The sequence below is a fragment of the Rhea americana genome, unplaced genomic scaffold (assembly GCF_003343005.1).
Source record: "Rhea americana isolate MKP2758 unplaced genomic scaffold, rheAme1 scaffold_1, whole genome shotgun sequence".
NCBI classification, from domain to species: domain Eukaryota; kingdom Metazoa; phylum Chordata; class Aves; order Rheiformes; family Rheidae; genus Rhea; species Rhea americana.
The window spans coordinates 19052325-19074567 of record NW_028185038.1 but is presented as its reverse complement, the minus strand read 5'-3'; the positions used below and the strand labels follow the sequence as shown (position 1 = coordinate 19074567).

The 22243-nt window shown below is 44.5% G+C and overlaps 1 protein-coding gene across 1 annotated transcript; it reads left to right on the top strand.

The window, feature by feature from the left end:
- The first annotated feature begins 4330 nt into the window (after positions 1–4330).
- KLHDC10 (kelch domain containing 10) lies at positions 4331–22161 on the top strand. Its single transcript, XM_085325892.1, has 12 exons — positions 4331–4711; positions 4839–4846; positions 10582–10598; positions 11295–11375; positions 13761–13982; positions 14522–14676; positions 16203–16351; positions 17307–17391; positions 18027–18093; positions 18706–18753; positions 20339–20478; positions 21787–22161. The coding sequence occupies exons 1-12, from the start codon at positions 4331–4333 to the stop codon at positions 21994–21996; spliced, it is 1563 nt and encodes a 520-aa protein (XP_085182018.1). The 3' UTR covers positions 21997–22161.
- The last annotated feature ends 82 nt before the right edge of the window (positions 22162–22243 follow it).

Genomic DNA, 22243 nt, shown 5'->3' with positions numbered 1-22243 from the left:
GATGGGTGTCGCCCCCGTGCCAACGGCCCTGGGATGCTGTGAGGCCTGCAGTACCCCCTAGTACGGGGGGGGGCAGTGATCCCTCATCCTAGCCCCTGGGCTACCCCGGGGTAGAAGTTGCCCTTGTCCAGCAGTCTCACGACAGCAGGGAGGCCTGGGTACCCCCCCGGTACCTAGACCCCCCCCCCCCAGTCCCATCCCAGTTGCCCCATGGGTCCCCACAGTCCGAGGGCGGGAGTTGCCCCCATCGCAATGGTGCCAGGATGCCGGGGGGTCTGCGTTTCCCCCAGCCCCGGGGAATGTCACCCCCATCCTAGTGTGCCCTGCAGTCTTGGAATAGGAGTCATCCTTGGTACAGTGTGCCTGTGATGCTGAGGGCCTGGGGGTACCCCACAGTCATTGAGGCAGTGGTTACCCCCATCCCAGGGGTCTGGGATATCCCACAGCCCCAGGATAGGAGTCACCCCCATCACAGCAGCTCTGGGATGCTGGGAAGCCTGGGGACTACCTTGTAGTCCTTGGATGGGGGGTGTCGCCCTTATGCCAATGGCCTTGAGGTACCCTGCAGTCACAGGACAGGAACCACCCCCATTGCAATGGCTCTGGGGGGCCCGGGGTACATCACAGTCCTGGGAGGGGTGGAGAACGCCCATATCTCAACAGCCCAGGGTGCCCTATGGTCATGGGATGGGGGTCAGCCCCATCCCAGGGGGCCTGGGGCAACCCACAGTCCTGACATGGGGTGGTTACTCCCATCCCAGCAGTTTCAGGGTAAAGGGCATCGCAGCTATCCTTACGTTCTGCTTCTGAGCAAATTCTCAAAAATGTTTCCTTCCTCCTTCGATAAGGGCTTTTCTTGTAACTCAAGGGCGGGCTATCTCTTCCTGTTCCTGAATTTAAATGGTTGTTTTAAGCAAACGTGGTAGCACATCCTCTTGGCACATCCCTAGTGATCCCATTTTTTGCTGTTGTATGTGTACGCTAAAGATTATGTCCGAATGCGGAATTCTGCCTGCTCACACCTGTGGAAGGGCAGCAGGGGATGAACTGACCCCATCTGGCTCCTCTCAGCGCTAGCATTTAAGGCAAACTGTAACAAACCTGAGCCTTACTGTCAGCCTTGCCAAAAAGCTGACTGATGGTAAATCCCGTTTGAGTAGATTGGTGGAGTTTCTTCCCATCTGACACCTGTTAGATGTCCTATTTATAGAGCTCCACCAGCAGTTGTTATGTAACCATTGAGCTATATGGAGAGCAATATTTTTTTTTCTTCCATTTTCTCCAGCTGGGTTTGTGTTAGCACCCCTAAATTCTCTTTCTGTGTTTGCACGATATTTTTTCATTTTTCTCACCATTAAATGCCCTAGACTATTTCCATAAATTGTGCTATGCTTTTTTTTTAAAAAAAAAATTCAGTAATTACTATTGTGAAACTGTGCATATTGCTTGTAGCATACTTTGGAAATAGATGTGTTCACTTGATTCCTCTCTGCAGAGCTTAATTTTCCTCTTACTAAGCCATGTGTTAGTTCAAGTGATTTTAGGTATCTTTTCATTAAATGGCAAAAAGCCAGTTAAATGCTAGAGCATATGTATTTATTTAGTTACTGTCCTTGTCATGTTTCTCCCTCTGCTACTGATTTGTAACATGACTGTGGAAGAAACTTCTAACTTCTGTCAGCTTCTTCATCCCTAAGAATTTAAATCATTTGGGGTAATGGTAAGAAAGGTAAGCAAACTGCTGGCAGGAGCCGATATCAAGTTTGCTCTGCTCTGTTTGCTTTCTCAATAAGAGTATTTCTATTGAGGATTTCTCAACAGGAGTATTTCTTGAGAAGTAACTACAAAAAAGTCTCACCGATGGTTTAACAGCTCAAAGCAAACAAGGTGTGGGTTTCTTTGTTTTGATTTTTTTTTCCAGCTTTATCATGGAATCAGTAAGGTTGGAAGGGACCTCTGGAGATCATCTAGTCCAACCTCCCCACTCAGCAGGGTCACCTAGAGCATGGTAGACAGGGTTGCATCCAGGTGGGCCTTGAATATCTCCAGAGAAGGAGACTCTACAACCTCTCTGGGCAACCTGCTCCAGTGCTCTGTCACTCTCACAGGGAAGAAATTCCCCCTCACCTTCAGGCAGAACTTCCTGTGCTTCAATTTCTGCCCATTGCCTCTTGTCCTGTCACATGGGACAACTGAATATAGTTTGTCCCCGTCCCCTTGACACCCTCCCTTCAGGTACTTGTACACACTGATGAGATCCCCCCTCAGTCTGCTCTTCCCCAGGCTGAAGAGGCCCAGCTCTCGCAGCCGGTCCTCATAGAGAATTATGATGATGACGTGTGACTCTTAAAACATCTACAATTGCATGTTGGATGAGGGAAAGGAAGGAGCCATTTCTGACTGCTTGTAAGCTTTAGAAAGATCAAAAATGTGAAGTATAGGTGACGTGTATTTTGTTCCTCCTGTCTTTGGAAACTTCCTGTCCACATTTAAAATGAACGGTCATGATACTATTCTTTTTTTTTTTCCCCTAGCCTTTCCGTCAGACTCTTAGGATTAGTGAATAGAAACAATCTGGAGATCTAAAAATATCTTCCCTTCTCACATGCTCAGCATTTATGTTTTTATCTTGAGCTATAATTTTGCCAAAGTACCAGTCACAATAGTTTTCTGTGCAGATGGGTTCTGAATTTCAAATATATGTAAAAAAAATTTAGCACAAAAAAAAAAAAAGAAAGAAAGAAAAAAAATACCTTGAACCCGTTTGTGCCGCATGGGGGAGCGAGCCTAAAGCCATTTGTTTAAAGATTGGGATACATGCGATATCTTAAACTTCCAAAATTCCTTTCTTTATTTTCTTCTTACATGAAAACAAAAAATAAGTTAAGGAACACTCAGCCTTAATAACGTAATGTTTCCTCTTTTGCTGAGATTTTTCAATAAGGACAATTCACTCATAAGGACTTCTCTGTTTTTCTCTGTGTCTACCCTGCTCTGTTTCCAGCCAATAGTGCTTTAATATTTTCTTTTATTTTGAGCTCTGGGGATATTATCTCATGTATTACAATCTTATTCCTATTTTACCAGTCATGGAGAATGACTGTCAGCAGCACACTTGTAGAAATGTTTGAAGTATCTGATTGCTACAAAAAGGTTTGAAAGCTAAGGCCTTTAAGAAACAGAATAAAGAAATACACGCATTCTGCATATGAATTGAAACCCCAAAGCTCTGCCGGCTGAATATGAGCATGACAGCTCTCGTAGGAACGCTGCGGTGGACACTTCAAATATTTGAAAGAAAAGGCACTCGGACTGTGGGCTGCGTTTGGCATCCTGGGGCAGTTCCTCCAGCCTCTCCCAGCTGCCCTTAGTCTCGGGCCGAGAGGCAGAGTCGTGGTTTTGGTACGGGTGAGCCAAACGCAGTTGCTTTCCCTCCTGGGTGTTTTTCAGACCCGGGCAGCCTGCCAGGGAAGGGAGCTCTGCGATTTGGGAAGCTAAACGCTGTTGGATGAAAGAGCAGGCTTTAAGCCTTGTTCTCAGTGCTAGAGATGACGCGTTCACATCTGCTTGTCCAAATGTTTGTAATGGACTCTGGTTACATGAGTTTCAAACATATTTTGTCTGGCCAGTATGAAAAAGATGAAATTGTGAAGACTGGAGTCAAAGTCAATATTGACTTGTCCTGTTTTCTCTCCCAAGAGCTAGCGGTGATTTGGCTTCAGCCCTTGACCTAAACGTCCTTCAAAAGTTTTCCTAAGGATACTGAAACCTGCAATTTCACATGTTGAAAAACTAGGTAGGAGAGAAAAGAATTTTAATAACATCTTTATAGAGCCTTAAGAAGCAGCAAAAAGGATGTATACTGAAACTTTAACTATTCACCACTGGTATGCTATCTTGAAAACATGGTCACCAAGAGCTGCGCTGGATTAGTTAGTTTTACATCCTGTAGTTTAGTCTGTATTTCAAGAAATGTGTTTGAAATACAAATTACATTGTTAGGAATAATGCTAGTAATATTGCGATGTAATATATGCCTCTTTATATGGCTTTGCACTTGGTTTAATATGATCACAGACTGAAAGGGCATTAGAAGGTGCAGATAAGCAACATATTGGGGCAAGTCGCTAGGTGTATTTGCACATTCATGCCAGTGTGAACAGTGCCTGAAACTACAGGGGACTGTGGAGATCTTTAAAAAAAGCAAAAAAGTTGGTCTGAATGGCACTAAGAACAGATACGTGTGTGTAAAAGCACCTGCAGAAACGCTGCAGCTGGGGTTACACGAATGTCCTGTATCGATAACCCGGGGTACACCTGACCACGAGGAATGTGGTGTTTCCCTCGAGCGCAGTACTCCGATGAGGCATCAGCACGGCTGAGTTGCCAGCAGAAGACCCTTCACCGTGGTAGCAGGGCAGAGGCGGCGAGGCTGCGGCCTGTGCCATTCCTCCTGCTGCTAGCCCAGCGGGAAGAGAGGCTGGAGCTCAAGAAAAACTTGGGAGGAGGAAGCACAGACAGTAGGCAGCAGGCTCACCTAAGCTTTGTGGAAGTAAGCAAAACTCTGAGGCTAAAGGATCATGCTGTAGAAACCCTTGGTCCCGAGGGCTGTGAAAGACCTGTCCAATACCAGTCTGTCATCCTCAGTCAGGAGAACTCGGGAGGCAGTGAGGACTTGACAGTTGTCCTCCCTTCATCCTCCGTGCTATACGTAAGTGATGCTGGCCAGATCACATGGGCACGCAGGTCTTCGTGCTTATGAGCATGTGGGTGTGAGTGGCCAGAACAAGCTTATTTACAGATTTTTGTGATATAAAACAACTCATCTGTTCCCTCAGATCTCACAGTGAGTTTTGTTATGGTAATTTCTTGCATCCTTTACTTTGCAAATCACACTTAACTGGATATCATGCCTGAAATAGGTTGAGCAATAAAGGGACTTATAAAGCGAGGTGCAAGGTTTGCTGTCCTTGGAGCTATCTGAATTGCTCGTGGTTGTGCTCGGAGAATAATGAAATCTGGCTTTATTCTAAGTGGTCTGGAGGAGAGGTTGGAAGAAAGCATTGATTTAAAATCTTTTCTTCAAATCCAGATTTGAGTCGCATGTAAAATAAGAGATTCATGGCTGCATATGAAAACAGTTTTTTCAGTAAATATAAAAATAGCAAATAGTATTCTGCTGCTAAATACTTATTTTTAAGATGTGTCTTATCTAGGCATCTACATCTGATATGGAGACCAACAGGATTCAGAGGCAATATGTGAATTTTAAAAATGCTTGCAAGATATGAGCTTAACTGAGACTAAAATTCAGAATATTAAAACTACCACTACTTGTAAGCTTTGATTGCGACCCAGGAGTCTGCTTTTCTTTTTTTTCTTTTATTCTAGCTGTCTGTTTTGGCAGAGTTCTCCTATTGTAGCCTTGCAGAATACAATACTTGCTCTCATTTTGGTGCCAGGGCCAAAAGTTTAAGCTGGAATAGATCTTCAATTTTGATTTGTTTTAGGTTAGTTGATGTACATGGTAACCACTAATCTATCAAACCACAGTAAAAAAAAAAAAAAAAAAAAAAGACAGCTTTGTTCAAGGAATGGAGCAGGGAGCTTAGAGCTTACGTAGCATTAGCTAGCTAGTGCAACGATAAAAGCTTGAATCTGGGGGCTTTATCTCTTAAGCCCTGCCTTACCTTGCTCCGTCTCATTGGTTGCCTCCTGGTAGGAAAGGAGGGAAAGTATAACCCCAGCTGTACTAAAGAAAGAACAGTAGGTCATATTTGATTTAAAGACTTTTTTAAAAAAAAAAAAAAAAAAGGTAGGAGAACGGCTTGATAGGTTTCCTTTTTGGGCTGCCCTGTGCTCTGTTGAGCACACAGCAGAAATCAAAATACAGCTGCCTTGCCCTGTGTACTCTTTAAGTATTGACAGCTGTTGCTCAGCTAACAGTTTTAATAAACTAATGTGTGCTGCCGACTGGCCAAAGCATTGCTTGTTGTGGAGCGTGGTTGAGCGATGGTGCTCTAACTAGCAAGGAAAGGGTGCGTGTGGTCAGTTCTTAACTCCTGGGTGTCTGTCATGACCTTAGAGATGAATTGCTGTTGTCTTAGTAAAATGCTGTTTTGTGCACTTGTAGAGATCATTTAGCGTGTGCAAGCTTTTGCACGCGCTTATTTTCTAATTTTCAAAGTCTCGTAATCTTTAAAGAAGTTTGCACCTGCCTCCTCACGCTTTGAGGCTTGATACAGTGGTAGAAAATACGCTGCACATGTACCTTTTTTTTCCCAAATGTATCTGGCTACAAAAAATAAACCTGCTGTTTGTCCTTGAGATTTAGAAACATTGGCAACTTTTCTTGGATAAACTTCTTTTGTGAAGGTTAGAAGCCAAGTGTTTCTGCTGACCTTGAGTTCCACCTGCACATGGACACCCTGTGCCCGAGACCAGCAGTGCGTTTTAACTCCATGGGATGGTGCTGAGGGTACACATCCTGTCAGTAACCGTCTGTCGAGAACCGAGGCAGATACGGCACGAATGCAGTTCACCAATTTCCCCAAACACCCACGAAGATACGTTTTACTAAGGGAAATATTGCCCTGAGCAACCTGGATGCGCTGCGGGGTGGATCCTGGCGTTTCCTTCGCTGTACGGCTGCTCTCCCTTGGGCTGGGCAAAAGGGAAAGAAAAAGAAAAAGCTTTGCTTCTGCTGTGGCAAGAGCATCTTGCTCTGTGGAAAACACAGATTCTTGCAGTCAGTTGTGACAAATTTGAGTGAAATCTTTCAAGGGTTGGCATTTAAATATTGTTTGAGACATTCACAGTCATTCCCTGTTTATTCTGAATAGATCACGCTTCCTAAGTTGTGTTGTCTCTTATCTTTCTTGAATGCTTTTCTTCTTGTAGATAGCAATTTTCTTTACAAGGCCAAATGAAAAAGCAATAAAAAAATTGTGTGAAATGAGCATGCAATAGTTGAAGAGCAAACCATGAATGCTTCGGACCTTAAATCTTTAGGATTCTTGTGTAATTCAGGTGGGGAAAGCAGTGTGTCAAAACATTGTAATTGCGTTCCAGTTTTAGGAGGGTCTGTAGCAAAGGCAGAAAAGTGAGGCAGAACTTTAAAACGGACACCTCTGGCTCGGAAGCTGTCGATCTGACTGTACAGAAGAATCTTTAACCGTGTGGAAAACGAAACCACACCTTGCTTAAACCCCGAGTTCGTTGCTTGAGCACCCGCTGCTCTGAGCCCCTCTCTGGGGAGCAGGCGTGCACGTGAGTTATTTGCACCCCCAGCAAGCAAGCGTGCGACGGAGTTTAGAGAGGCAGCGCTGAGCCTGGAAAGCTGCCACTGTTGGAGCTTCACGGCGGTTATCTGCTGGGAAGGGGTGTGAGTGTGAAGGGATGCTTGGTTGCAAGACAGTTACGCTTGTTTAGTCCTTCACCTTCCGCAGTTTCTGCTAGCTCCAGCTGGATCTCTTTCCCGTAGCTGAGGTGGTGAAAGAGCTTGGCCTCTGTGTCCGTTCAAGTCTTGTGCCTCAGGTGGGAGGTTAGCGGTGTCACCTCGCCGCTCGGCTTTGCTCCCAAAGGTGCAAGCCCTTTTTCTGCTGCAGGGTGCCTTGGCTGCCGTCCCTGGCGAGGGGACCGTTCACGTTTTCCTTTCTGTCCGCAGGGTTCTGCAGAGCCGGTGAGGCGGTCGGGATCCTCCGGGGACTGGTCGGCACAGGGAGGCGGCAGCTGTGGCTTTCCCACCGCGGGAAAACAGCCATTGCGTCGGTTTGCTGGGAACCGATAACGAGGCATCGTGGGGGTTAGGGAAAATTCCCTTCGAAAGAAAAATTAAATTCTGCAGGAAGTGATGACGTAGGCAGACCTCGTTCTTTGCTGAGAGCTTATCACCGATTGATAGATTATTATTTTTTCTGGCAACGTGGTCATGATAAGAAAAAGACTACTTTCAGGCAGGCTCTCAAAACAACTTTGTATTCAACCAACACTTCTTTTTTTTTTTTTTTTTTTTTTTGAAATGAATTCAGCTAATTAGACCTTCCTCCCCTCCCTTAAAAAAGACTAGCTTGCTAGTGTGAATAGCAGGTACTCCCTTCTTGTTTAACCTAGCCAGTGAGATAATGCCAGCCTTTTTTTTTCCCTCTGGTCATGAAAGGGAGGATAATCAATGGAAAGAAAATTCCTTTCTTCTTCCAAAGGTCTCTTTGTGCTGCTCTGTTTGAAGTGCTTCTTGCCTTACGTTTTTGCTGTATGTGATTCAGCGGTTGCACCGAATCACTTTGTACTTCAGCGTTTATAAATTTATATAGCTATATATAAATTTATAGAGCTATTGAAATGAGGTAGAGGAATCCAATAGACTTGATTGTGGCTGTTGACACGTGTTGTGGTTCTAGGTGTGCTGATAGCATTCAAAGTGCTCTATAAATTCAAGTAATCTGCTGGTGCTAAAGGTTGTGGGTTTTTTTGTTTTTTTTTTTTCTTCCAGGCTTTCCATATGTCTCTGTGGCTGTGAAGGCCCCAAAGTTGGAGTTTAATAAACCTTGAAGCTGAAACTTGTGTTCTGTATTGATCAGAATAGGAATAATATTTATGGACTGATAGGAGCCATTCAACTTTGCATTCTCCTTCAGAGTGACATTTTGAGTGCTGTATAACTTTAAATAATCTGCCAATGCAAAAGACCTGTAGGTTTACAAATAACAGCTCTTTCAACTATGTAATACTCTTGATGTGATAGCTTCTAAGAGTAGTCTGGCAATTTTTTTTTTTTTTTTTTTGGGCTTTCCATAAATCGCCTTCTTTCTTAATCTCATATTCTAATAATACCTCTTGATGGAGAAGTATTAAATTAGGAATCCTTTCTAATCAAGCCAGTCTGGGCCATCTGAGCAGTCGCTTAATGAAGCACTTTGAGAGTGAATTTAACAGGGTGTTAACAGATCAGTGTCTAATTGATACCCAGCAAGCAGGTTTCAGTGTGATAACTTAGTCCTAAATTAGAAATTTTCTTCATTATGTTCCTGTCACAATCCTTCAACTTAATTTTGTTTGTGTTAATTCTTTTTCTTAATTGTTCTCATTCTCTGAAAGCTACTATCTCTTACTTGGTTTTAGGTAAATGAAACAGGTCTTTGGAGTCCTCGTATGGTCAGTGGAAAGAGGGTCCCTGAGGCAACAGTTTTACAGTTCCCATTTCTTCCCTAAGGATCAAGCAAAAGGAGTCTCCAAATTCAGGGGTCATATTAGGCCTCATGAATATACCTCCCCTTCCTTCCTTCTGCTGCTGCAAACTAGCAGTGCTTTGCTTTGAAATGTTAAACTTGGGAAGCGGACTGCTGTCCAATTTATATCTTTTTACTTCAAAGTCATTTTGTATCACTATAACTAGCTTTTAAGACATCTTTACCACAGATCTGCCTTGGCTTTGTGTATCATGCTTCTGCTTTCCTTGTCTGATGTCAAAGAATTTACAGCGGAGCCCTGTGACTTGCAGCTTTTCATGGTGACGGTGTCTTGCTGTGCTTTGTTTAGCATTTGGCACTTCTCTAATCCAAGGCAGGTTCAGCTCTTTGGGTGATGGATTTTGCTAGCTAGAGGAGGAAGTTAGCAAAGGCTTGGGTGTTTCCATCTTCCTGAATTGTCTAAAGTTTTCATTTGTCTAGTAGGCTCATTGCGTGCTACTAATGTTTGAACAAAAATAGATCCGAAACTTGCATTAAACATTTCGGTAAGAGACATGGATTGTGATAAAACATAATTAAAGAGAAATGCATCTCTGAAACTGGTCTGCTGAAGAAGCTTATTTGAATTAACTCTTAAATAGATTAAACTTGTGCAGGTCTTTAAAAAGTCAGAAACTAGAGGAACCTCTTTAATAAGACTTTCTTCTGTGATTAAGTGCATTAAGGTCATTTCAATTCTGAACAGAGGATCTTGAAGGCAATTTAATTCAGTTTAACACTGTACTGTTCATTCATACATTTGTGAATGCACTTGCGTAGATGACTCAAATATGTTGGATAATTCTTTTCCCTCGGTGTAGGTAGATTATGTTATCTTCTCTGGGCACCTGAGAGCAGGAGGAATTCAGCCGGTAAGAAGGGGTTAGTGAGCAGCAGAGCTTAGTGCAACAGGCTGGAAATGAGAAGCCTCCAGAGAGAAGTCGGTGCTCGCACGTGGAGTACTGTGTTGCACAAAACACAGCTGGGGTTTGCTTGAATAGAGCAGAAGTTCTGTTATTCTCTGAACAGAGCAAAATGAAATTGCTTCAGACTTAGATTGTAGCGAGAGGGGGTAACGCTCCGCTTTGCTCTCGTTGGCATTTCCAGCCGTCCTTTTCCTGGGAGCCGCCGCTGCCTGCCCGGCGCAGCAGCAGGAGACGCGTGCCTGCCTTTCAGCCCCTCTCGCCTGCGTTTGGTGCGTGCCTTAATGCTGAGGACGACGGATCGGCCTTAAGAAGCTAAACTGTGAACAGCACGATGGGGGGAACGGCATGCCGCCAGCTCTGCTGTGAGGAATGCTGGTTTCCAGCAAAGGGCAGTTACTGTTTAATTGAAAATTTTTCCGTGGACACAGAGCCCTCAGAGTTGTAGGTGAGCTAGTGGGAGTGAACAGCAAGCTAGCACTGGATACCAGTTGTAGTGAAAGGGCTGCATGGGAGGAGATGAGTAGCAAGCCGTGTAGTGCCTTCACACTGTTCCCGTTGGGCACTTGCAAGCATCCGTTTGCTAACAGCTCTGGCTTCTGGTGCCCTTTCTGCGTGTCTTGGAAATATCTTGAAAAGATTAATCTGTGCGCTTAATGTATCCATCTTGCTGGCTCAAGGACCTGCGTGCATCCAAGCGCGGACTCCTTTCTGCTGAACCTTGGCTACTGTCTTGCAATTGTTCTGGGCTTTATTGCAGTCAGGTGTTTTCTCTCTTAAATTTTGAATGGTGAACAGCCTCTGTGCTTTTTAAGTATTTATTTTCTATGAATTATGCGTGTTACTATTTAATCTGTTTGTTTATATAAAAGCAGGCTTATTCTTCCCTCTTCCCTCTGGAAAATTCTCATGGCAAGCGTACAGCTAGAAGGGAATAGGATTTATAGGTAAAGTAATATTTGAACTCTTTAATTCCTTAATACCTATTTAATTCAGTATGTGACTAAACTTACAAAACAAAACACACTCTTCCCCACCACCACTCTACTGCCTTGCAAATATGTGCTGCAGTGCTCCATAACTTCCACTAGAGAATTAAGCTCCCATTTCAGATTTCTCAGGACTTCTCTTTGGAAACCTTCAGGGCAAATACGGAAGAAGAAACAAGCTGGATGGGCTTCCTTTGGCCAAGCCCTTCATCGGCCTAGGCTGCAGAGAGACACAGGTACTTCCCAGGCGCAGCTTTGTTTGCAGGCATCCAAGATCAGATGAACTGCCCTCTAGAAGTGTGCGTCTTCTCCGATTATAAGAGGAGTCTGAAAAACTACCTGGATTGCAAATACCTGTATGTATGTAACACATACCAGTGTGTTAATTTGGGAAAAGTGAATCTGTGTCTCTGATCGTTCCAGGGTTTAAAATGAAAAGCCGAAAGGGACGGATGTTTTTCTTGCCCTTTATGGTCACCTTTGAAGCTCGCTGCATCTGTTTAACAGCTTAGTTTAGCACTGGGGCCTGGCTGCTGCTACTAGTACGTTGGTGGCCGCCGCTTGCAGGTGTGAAGGCTCACTCTGCTGTTGGTAACAGAGAGTGCTAAGCCGTCTGAATAGAGGGACCAGACATTAAGGATTTTTCCATTAATTCCTTAGCTTTATTTCCATTTGCTTCAGTTAGTGCTTATTGGTTTTCTAAGTGGTGATTGCTGTGAGATGCAGTTATTACTGGAAGCAATCCAAAACTGTCAAAACTTAGCCACGAGGTGTTTGTTTGAGCCCTATAGAGCAGCTTAATTTTCCACAAGAACTGTAGCTTAAAACAGCAACAGTCTGGGAACATGATTAAGCACATCTGCTTGCATTGAGTTAAAACCCATTATTCAGTCTGGACAAATAATTTATTTCGCCTTTCGTGTAGGAAGTATGCTTGAGGCCTCGTTCGTTATTGCTCAGGGTGTCTGATTCATGGATAGTAATTGTGGTAACTGGCTCTAAGAAGAAAACACGTTTGGCCCTAATTAGACACTTTGCTGGGTCCTCTTCCACCCCGCAAGTCTGTGGAAGAGCTGTGGGAGCAGGCGGGTGGTGAAGATCACCGGTTTGCTTGGGTGAGGGGATCTCCTTTTGATTTTGGTCTTTATTGGCAGCGTGTCTGCCATGGGGTGCAATAAGCGCAGAAGGTGCTTGCAGGGGTGTTGGTTACTCGTTGAAATTGTACAGTTCGGGGGAATACTGTGTATCCTTCTCAAAATGAAAGTTCGAGGTACTCTAGCCGAAACACTCTGTATTGCATAGAAAAGTGATTTTACGAAACACCTGCACTAGCCAGTTTGAAATGCTCTGCCTATGCCTCGTAACCAGTTCCTCTGTTCAGGGACCTGATCCCTGACTATTCCCTAACTATTCGCTTCGTCTCTGTCATTCGTTAGGTGGTCCTGTGCCTTACTGAAGGAAATCCTCCGTCTTTGGCACTGTGCTAGTCTCTCACTGTGCAGTGAATTAAAACAAGCTGGGAGTTACTTTTTGATCACTTGTCTATTGTCAGCTCCAACTTCAAATGCTGTTGCCCAACAAGAATATTGCTGTTCAAGTTATTTTCCTGGACTGTGATCTCAGCTTTTCAGGGAGGTTAAAATGAGACAAGTGCTGCTGTGCCAGTCCCGAGGCATTTCTCTGCTTCGTCTTTGTTCTTGAGATGCTCCTTGTGTTTTGTCTGCGAGATCAGCTGGCCGCACAGCACGGCGCCTTGGTTCTCTAGGGCAGGAGCAGGTTAGGGACCTGGAGGAAAGCAGGCACAGGGAACATATTTGATCCCACATCTGTGACAGCCCTGGACTGCGGTACCAAAGCTTGCTGCCCAAGCGGCACATGTGTATCAGTCTCTGCGCCTGTTTTGGTTGAGCTCTGAGCTCTTTGAATTCCCCACGCCGCCTGCCTTCATTACCATCCTCTTTTTGGGAAGAGGCTGGGTAGGCAGAGGGCTTCCTTCTGGGAAGGCCTGTGTGTGCCAGTTGTCAAACTCTGCTTGCAGGCTCCTAGCCGAGTTCCCGGCCGCATTCCCCCTGGGGCTACAGCCTTTGTGAGCCGACTTGTACTTGCATCACGCTTGCATTGTGTAACATCTAGGAAGCCCACAGGTGTCCAAGCTGAAAAAGCTCAGCTGAGTTACAAATTCCTAAGAGCGAAAGAGAAAAAAGAGGGAGAAAGTGTGTGTTGGAGAGAGAGCAAATCATTCCTTTTCTTCTTTGTTCCCAGTTGGCAGGTTCAAATATAAACATTTTGGAACTGTTTCCAAAGTGAAATCTGCTGTGCAGAATGCCTGAAAAGGGAGTTTGAAAAAATATCTTGGAAATACCTTTTATGAAAGGGTGGTTTTGCGAAAGGCACAGAGCCCTTCAGGCAGGCCTCCTTAGCCGGGCATGGCCACACACACACGCAAAGGTGCTCTGCAGTCCTGCTCGGAGAGGTGAACCTGTCCTCACAGAGCAGTTACCTCCTGGCTGCAGACATGTTTCCTTACTGTTAAACACCAGCTGCTTTTGTTGGAGAACCACTACACTGGGTGGACACATTTCACCGAAGCTGTTTTTACCTTCTCTGTCTTCCTGCTACAGGCCATAGATCTCCACCAGCAAGAAGTGGCCATCGATGCGTGGCAGATAATGCCAATTTGTATGTGTTTGGAGGCTACAATCCTGACTATGATGAGTCTGGTGGACCAGAGAATGAAGACTACCCACTCTTCAGGGAACTCTGGCGATACAACTTTGCTACAGACACTTGGCATCAAATGGGCACTGAAGGCTACATGCCTAGGGAACTAGCATCCATGTCACGTACGTATGGAAATTCAATTCCTATGCACTGACTCTTGAAGCTATTTTAATCAGTGTCCCTTGTGGAATGCAAAACCAGGCAGGAACTGGGAAGTCAGGATCCTGTTCCCAATTCTGCAACCAAGCTTTGAGTTTGGACTGTGTGTTTTGATTTTTTTTTTTTTTCCTCCTCTCCCCTTTCACTTGGGTTGAGGCAGAGAGGAAGAAAAAGATTCAAATGCAAGCGATAGTTGCTTGATCTTTACAAGGACACTGCATTTTCAGAGGTTAGGTGTGCATGCAGTATGGCATCTCAAAGCATCCAAAAATAGATCTCTTTGTTCACAAGCCATTTTTAAAAAGCAGGCCTTGGTTACCATGGCATTGAGCTTGCATTCTTCCACTTATAGAGCATTTCAAGGCCATAAATGCAAAGCGTGAAGCGTACTGTATTTGAACAATATTGTTCACTTGCTGCCTACTGTCGCCAAAGCAGAGTCGTTCTGTCTTACTGCATCTCATAGCAACAAGTATCTCTGCTCTCCCTTTTTCTCTCCTAGTTGTATTGCATGGCAATAATCTGCTTGTGTTTGGGGGCACGGGGATTCCTTTTGGGGAGAGCAACGGCAACGACGTCCATGTCTGCAATGTCAAGTACAAAAGATGGGCCCTGCTCAGCTGCCGGGGAAAGAAACCCAATCGAATCTACGGCCAGGTATGAAGCACAGCCGCTGTTAGGGTTTCGGTGTCCCGCAGAAGGGGCCTGAGTGCAAAAGTCTGTTCTGTGTTAGTAATTTGAGCTGTTCTCTGTGCACGTAAGCAAGGAAAGGCAGGTATTGTTCATAAAGTAATAGATGGAGTGGTCTTGATTCTTTGAGGTTTCAAAGGAAAGGAATAGTTTTCTTGTAGTTAGGAGAGCCACAATTTGTTAACGAAATGTCAGATGCATTTAAATGAAAAGATTAAATTGTGTTTGGTATTTTCTGGGGTTGCTCTGTGTCCTGAGCTGGTGGCGTCTTCAAAGCCATTAAAATCCAGACCTGTAATATCAAAACTGTGTTTACTAGGTCGTCTTATTTATATTAAAATAGCCTTCAAAGCTGTCCGTAATGTCTTGGATGCACATTGTGTCAAATACAGCACAAAAATCTAGATTCACTCTCATGGGAGGACTGCCAGCTTTTGCCATGCTTTTAGATAACACTGCCAATGTATCTGTAGTGCAGACCTTTACAGCACCCTTAATTTCTCATGTAGATGCTGTGGCTGTGTTGCCAAACACTGGGGGAGGGAAAGAAGTCTTCCGCCTTCCCTGGTTCAGCCCCTGCTAGGCTTTGGCCAAGAGGCAGTTGGGAGCAGAGGCACCTGCATCTCAGCTGCTGCCTCAGGTTGCTTCAGGGAATAGCTGCCTACACCGCATTCACAGCTTTGGTGGGCCAGTGTTTCAAGTGCTTTTGAACTGTATGGGCTGTCTCTTGTTTTGTTTGACTTGTCCACTGTGTTTGGGGCTTTTCTCTGTTAAGTGTGCTGGCTCTTTGAACTGATTGATAAGCTTCTCCATAGCAGTATCTGGATAAGGTCAGCGTGGTGGAGAGTCAGAGTTAACTGTGCTGTGGTTTGAGCTCTCAGATGGGTCTGCGCAGCAGGGGCTTCTCTTCTGATGCCTGAAGCTCAGTGGCTCCGCTTGGATCAGCTGGCTCCCTGCTCAGACTTGTCTCCTCTATGGCTTTTTTTTTTTTCCCTGCTCCAGTGTTAAGTTCTTGGCACCAACTGCACTAATTTTGTAGCGGTTGCTCTGTTCTTTCAGGAAGTCCTGTCCTGTCTCTCCTGTGCTCTCCAGGAGGCTTTGAACTTGCATTCTGTCCCTTTTCCCCTTGTCTTTTAGAGCTCTCCACTTCTGGGTGATGTTTGCTTATGGAGGACCTTGCTACTTCTGCTGGCACATTGTGGGTCCCTCACTTAAAATGTCAACTCCCGATCATGACGGTTGGGATCGGTCTTGCTCGGGGCTTAGTGCACTGATCGTTGTGGATGATGGAGCATCACAGAAGCTTATGCTAAGAAATTTCTCTGCTGGGTTTCAGAAGCTCTTTTTAGGGACGTTAACGTTGCCATGACACTGCTCCCCTGTGGGTAGAGTTTTGCATGCAGGGTCTTACTTTGGGAGGGTAGAAGGTTGCTCTTTTTCTGACACTGATATTGCCTGCCCTTTCTAACTGGCTTCTTCCCCTCACCTTCCAGGCTATGGCCATCATCAATGGCTCCCTCTATGTGTTTGGAGGAACAACTGGCTACATTTACAGTACTGACCTACATAAACTAGATCTTAACACTCGGGAGTGGATCCAGCTGAAACCAAACAATATGTCCTGTGACATGCCAGAAGAGAGGTGAGAAACTTCTTTTCATAATGCTCCTGTGAGATCTAGTTAGTGAAGCCTGAGATAGGTCGTAATAAAAACAGCAAACGGGCAGTCTGAGAGAGCATTTATACTGGGGAGTCGCTGCCTTTACTGGGAGTGAAAAGCTGAGGGAGCACGGACAGGCTTAGAAGCACTCTTAAAACAGTGTCTATGCCTGTGAATTTTGCAAAATCAGTGCTCCAACAGTCTGGCATGCAGGGGATTTAGGGGTGGGTTGTGCAGCCATAAGCCAGGACAGTAATCTGTATTGTGTGATACTAGAGCAGAGCTGGGGACCTGGGCCAGCTGGCGAGTGCTGAGGAGGGGAAGAGGCTTCCACTGACCTCTGTCCCTTGTCTCATTTTGTTAACAAGGCATGATGGAGGGGGAGTTGGGAGATCGGTCAGTGACCATGTTGGTTTAGTCTTGGGACAAATAATGCCTTGCGCCCTTTATTGCCTCTTCTGAAGGGCAATTTATGGTGGTGTTTGTCTGGACATACAGAACTGCCAAGGATTCCCTTAATCTTTATTTCTCCTTCCTGTGACCTGTCAGTGTTACCCTCCTCACATAACTTCCCCTACCATGATCTTTTGTCTAGAATGATGACTTTGGGGCCTCTCATCTGCTTGGATAGAAAGAGCAGGGAGTGGGAAGAAGAGAGAAGGGTTTGGAGTATTGAGGGCCATTATGGTGCTCCAGAAGCTGTTGGACTTGAGGTCCATGATGCTCTGCTTTTAGAAAATGTCTTTTAAGCTTCTGCAGTGCTGCTAATGAAAACTATTGAAAGCTTCCAGACCTTTTGTAAACTCCTAACCTGAGGGCCTGATACAACATAGCCAAACTTGAGGTGTTGGCTTAACCCCTCAGATTTGATAGTATTTGCAGAAAGCTTTGTTGTTGCTCACTTGGTCTAACTCCTTGTGCTACTAAATATCTTTAGGTATAGACATGAAATCGCACATGATGGTCAACGAATTTATATCTTGGGAGGTGGAACATCCTGGACAGCTTATTCATTAGATAAGGTAAGGCAATTGGAAATGTTGGGTTCTTGGTTGGATAGGGAATATTCTACAGCAAAGCATAAGCAGCGGTTTCTTCATCTAGTTTTGTCAGGGGAGCTTGGTAAGAAGTAATTAGGAGCAGAATGTTCTCCTACTTCTTTTTTTAAAAAAAAAAGAAAAAAAAAAAAAAGAAAAAAGAAAAGTTACCACAAATGTCCTGTGGTACCTAGTCACCACACTTATCTGCAGAATAGCTTCATTTCTGCAGATCTGTTTTTACAGGTTCATGTTTAAAAATATTTAGGACGTATTAGGCATATATTGCAGAATGAAGAAGGAATATATAAATCCAGGGGACTGGAGGGTTTGATCAGTCTTTTTTTTTCTTTTTTGTCTTTAAGCTATATTCTTTTTCCTCAGCTCTGGGGCTCAAGTAACAGAATCTGAGATGAAAGCTTTAGTAATCCAGTATGTTCTAACAGTGTTTTCATACCTGCTTAGTCATTGACTGTGATTAGCTGTTTTTTCTTTTTCAGTCAGTAAAACAAAGGTGTTATTTATAGTAGCTCCTTTGGTCAGTCTTGTCCCCTCTATGGCTGCATCATCACAGTGCTGTGAGAGCCAAGAGGACTAATAGCTCCTCTTTGTCCCTTCAGATCCATGCCTACAACCTTGAAACCAACACCTGGGAGGAAATTGCTACGAAGCCTCACGAAAAAATTGGTGAGTCTGGAATTTCATGTGTCATCTCTTACAAACCCGTAAATGGCCAAGATGCTCGGATGCTGTCTGCTGGCAGTCTGAAAGCCTTTTTGTAGCCCTGTTGTGCGGTACATGATCTACACTGGCTTCAGAATCTTGCTTGTTTGCAGCCTTGGCAGTGAGAACTAACCCTCTGAAAGTGTATTTAGCAATCTGGTTTCACTCCCTTCCTGAACTAGTAGGATGGTAGTGGCTGTCTTTCCCTGCAGAAGTGTGCATCCCTCTCACTTCCTTGCTCCCTCTGTGCCACCAAATGCTGGCCCAGTTAGCAGTGGGAGTATCCCTGCAACCTTGTAAACTCATGGTGCTGCTTTTCAGCAGGGCAGAGATGAGAGCTGGAGTCTGTGGGGAATGTGATTCTAGCACATCTCTTCCTTCCCTGGAGAGCAAATAAGAGCCAAACCTTCTGAAACAGCCAGTTGCTAAATTAGAGATGTGACTGTAGAAAATAAAATAAATGAAGAAAGTATTTCCCATCCATGATTATGTGTTGAGCTATAATCACCACTTCCTCATCTACTCTAAAAGCAAATATAGCCAATATTTTTTTTTTTTTTTTTTGCTCCTCCTCAGGCTTCCCAGCAGCCAGAAGATGCCATAGCTGCGTTCAGATAAAAAATGGTAAGATCTGCCTCTTGAAGCTTGGTCTGTCTTCATATGCAGCTAGTAGTGATAGCTCCATCTTTCTAGCCTGAGAGATGCTGGCCTCCAACATGTTGGAGTTGACTGCAGGGCTCATCATACCTGAATCCTTCTGAAAAGGATTTCTTTCTTGTTAACGGTCCTTGAACTGTCCAGGTGCCCCCACCCTTCATATGAGGGATGTGTCTACTTGCTGCTATAGGCAAATTTATTTCTGAAATGCCTAATACTGTTGCTCTCAGGAATTCTGCACTATTTTACGCAACATCTAAATCCATGTTGGACTTGTGGCCACTTCAGTGTAAAATATTGTACATTTCAGCCATGAATGTCTGTAATATTTTGCAACTGAATACTTGCAACTAGTTGTAAGCTAATGAACAGGTATGAGTGGTGCTGTAGCTCTGTGCCTAACCTGCCAGTTTTATGTCTGCTGTGAAAAGCAAGGTGAGGCCAAGTCCTAGAAACTGAATTCTTTAGGGACAAGGTTGTTTAGGGCTTTCTTTAATAGATTGTCCTTTTCATGGGGGTGGAAATCTGATATCTGTATGTGGAGTGGATTATGAGGGAGTGGCAGAGTTAGAACTTTTGTATTTTCATTCCCTAATAAACCGAGGGACCTTTCTTTGTGTGTCAGGAGCTTCCTGCAGCTTAGTAGAGCCTTTTATTCTTCTCTTTGAGCCTACAAATGCTCTTGCTACACATCACTTGCATGGTTCTGTTTGAAGTGTTGCCTAGAGAGGACTGTACACATAAAATCCATATTTGATTGTCCACAATTTTAAACTTTCTTCAAATAAGTTTAGATCTAAGACCTCATTCCCCTAAACTTTGAATACTGAATTTTTCGTAATGGACTGAAAAAGTAGTTGCAATATTGACCCTTCTTTTCAAATCTGTCTTCAGAGCTGTTGTTGAGTGCTGTATGTTAAAGTTTGATGATGAGCCCTGCATCAGTGTGGTATGCCACATTGTATTTTTTTTTAAGTGTTAATTTTGCCAATAAAAATAAGGCAGGATTTTGGAGATGCTTCCAATCACCTTCATCGGCAGTGTTTTGCTTCAGGGCAAATGTCTGAGTGGAGAACTTGTGGGAAGCTAGGAGTAAGGATCTGCCTCTGGCACACAGCAGGCCTAAGAGCCAGAGTCTCTTGAGAGGGGAGTCAAACCTGTCCACTTCTTTTCTGGAATTTGGGCTGTAAATGCAGATCCCTGTGAGTCTAAAAACATGAGAAACTGATCAAGCCCAGATGCTTCTGAACTCAGGTTAGTTAGGGCTTAATACAACTTCTTAAAGCTGGAAAGTGGCTGGAAAGCTGCTTCTTGAAAGCATTTTAGCCAGCTGCTAAATGGCCCATGTGGGTATGAACAGGAGGAGAATCTCTTCTGATATTGATTTGGGAGGTACTGAGAGGTTGGGCTGAGATAAAGCAGGTGTTTTTCCTGAAACCATTCTAGAAAGGTCATTGCTGACATCAGTCACAGCATATTCTGTAATTCCTGAATGATGATGGCTGTTTGTCTTGTGGGGCCAGTAAGCATTGTGGTTTCTTCTTCTTTACAGATGTGTTTGTTTGTGGGGGTTATAATGGAGAAGTGATTCTGGGAGACGTTTGGAAGCTGAATCTGCAAACTTTCCAGTGGGTCAAGCTCCCAGCTGCCATGCCTGAACCAGTGTATTTTCACTGTGCTGCTGTCACACCGGTAAGCGACTAATTCCTTTGCTACGTAGCTGAAGTTTTAGCCATTACACTGAATGTACTGTCAGCCCTCTGACGTTTGTGTGGGCTGCAGAGTTGAACAGATGTTACCAAGGAACTGACCTCAACTGGGTGCAGCTACTCGAGGGAGGCTGAGGGCTGACGTGAGGTTGCTGCATTGGCTTTTATTCCTGCTGCATTTGAGGAGCTGTAGCACACAGTATGTTCTGCTTGCTGAAAGCAGTGATGCTGGATTTAGCTTTTAATACTGCATTAGCTTCAAGAAGTAATTCCATGTGTAAACAGCAGTAACTTTAACGAAAAAAAAAAACCACACAAACTCCACTGCATGTAACTTGTCATGGATTTGGCCTACCAAGAACAGCCTGGGTTGAAAAATTAGGAGGGGAGCAGCCTTCTCTTTGGAAAACACTGCTGATGGGAAGGTTGCCGTTGCTGGTGCTTTTTGCAGTAACTACAAACTTAGAGACTTGTGGCTGATATGCAGCTGGCAGGAGAAAATGCAGTTAACTGACTTCGGCCTCCTTTGGCTAGTGACTGCCTTGGGCAGTGTGAGAGGGCAGAGCTATAACAGCATTGTTGTCTAGTTTGGTGATAGTTTCTTATAAATGCAACTCATGGGAAACTGTAAGCCTGATAAACACATTCCCCAAGAAGGAGATCAGTGACTGCAGGTGGGTGCATGGACAGCAGGAATGCTCTTCCTTTTTCTTGACACTGAAAAAAAAGCCATTTTCTGAATAGCTCAGCAGCTATGCTTTTCTTGTATCTCTATGTTCATGAGATTCCTAGAGCAGGGTTGTGTTGTGCTGCTGAGCCAGCAGAGGGAATGCAGCATGTTTTTGTATAGTATGTTTTTAATTTAGAAATATATATTACCTCTCAGGGTGATTCTATAATAATTTATTAACACCTTGCCCCACTCCTAAAACGTTCCTTGGGATAGAACTCATCTGACAAAGTCCAGCTGCCTCCAGGCGAGCTAGGCACTCGATGCTAGTGGATAGGTGCTTTAGGATGACAGACGTGCTTTTAGCAGCACGATTGATCCTTGGCTGTGAAAAGAGCCCAGATTGACTGGCTCAGGCATTGAAATACGTATCACAGGCAAATACAGGTGTATGAGATGAATGTCAGTCTGTGATCCTCCAGGTGAAGTAGAAACTCCTGTTTTTCCTGGCACTGACACTCTCTGGTGTGCTGTGTGTCCTGGAGTGTGGCCACCACCTTCTGGTGTGCCTGTTCTGTCCGTGCCCGTGTGTAACTCCCCTGTTCCCCTCTTCCCGCCTAGGCTGGCTGTATGTATGTTCACGGAGGGGTGGTCAACATCCATGAAAACAAGCGGACTGGCTCTCTGTTTAAAATGTGGCTGGTGGTGCCCAGCTTGCTGGAACTGTCGTGGGAGAAGCTCCTGGAGTATTTCCCTCATCTAGCAACGCTCTCCAGATCTCAGCTTTTGCACCTTGGACTGACGCAGGGACTTGTTGAGCGACTAAAATGAGAACATCTCATGCCTCTGTCCAAGAAACACTATGTTCAAGAGCCCTTCCCTCCCCCATCCCCTATTTATGGATACCATGGATGGTCTTGCTAAGAAGATGGAGGAACCTGCTCAACGCCTTATTCAGCAAATACATTGATGCCTTTCTAGAAATTTTTATTTTAAGTTGTTGGAAATCTGCTTTTTATTTATGGATATCTAAATTACACCATTAATGAAAAATGCTCTCCGGGACTAATCCATAACA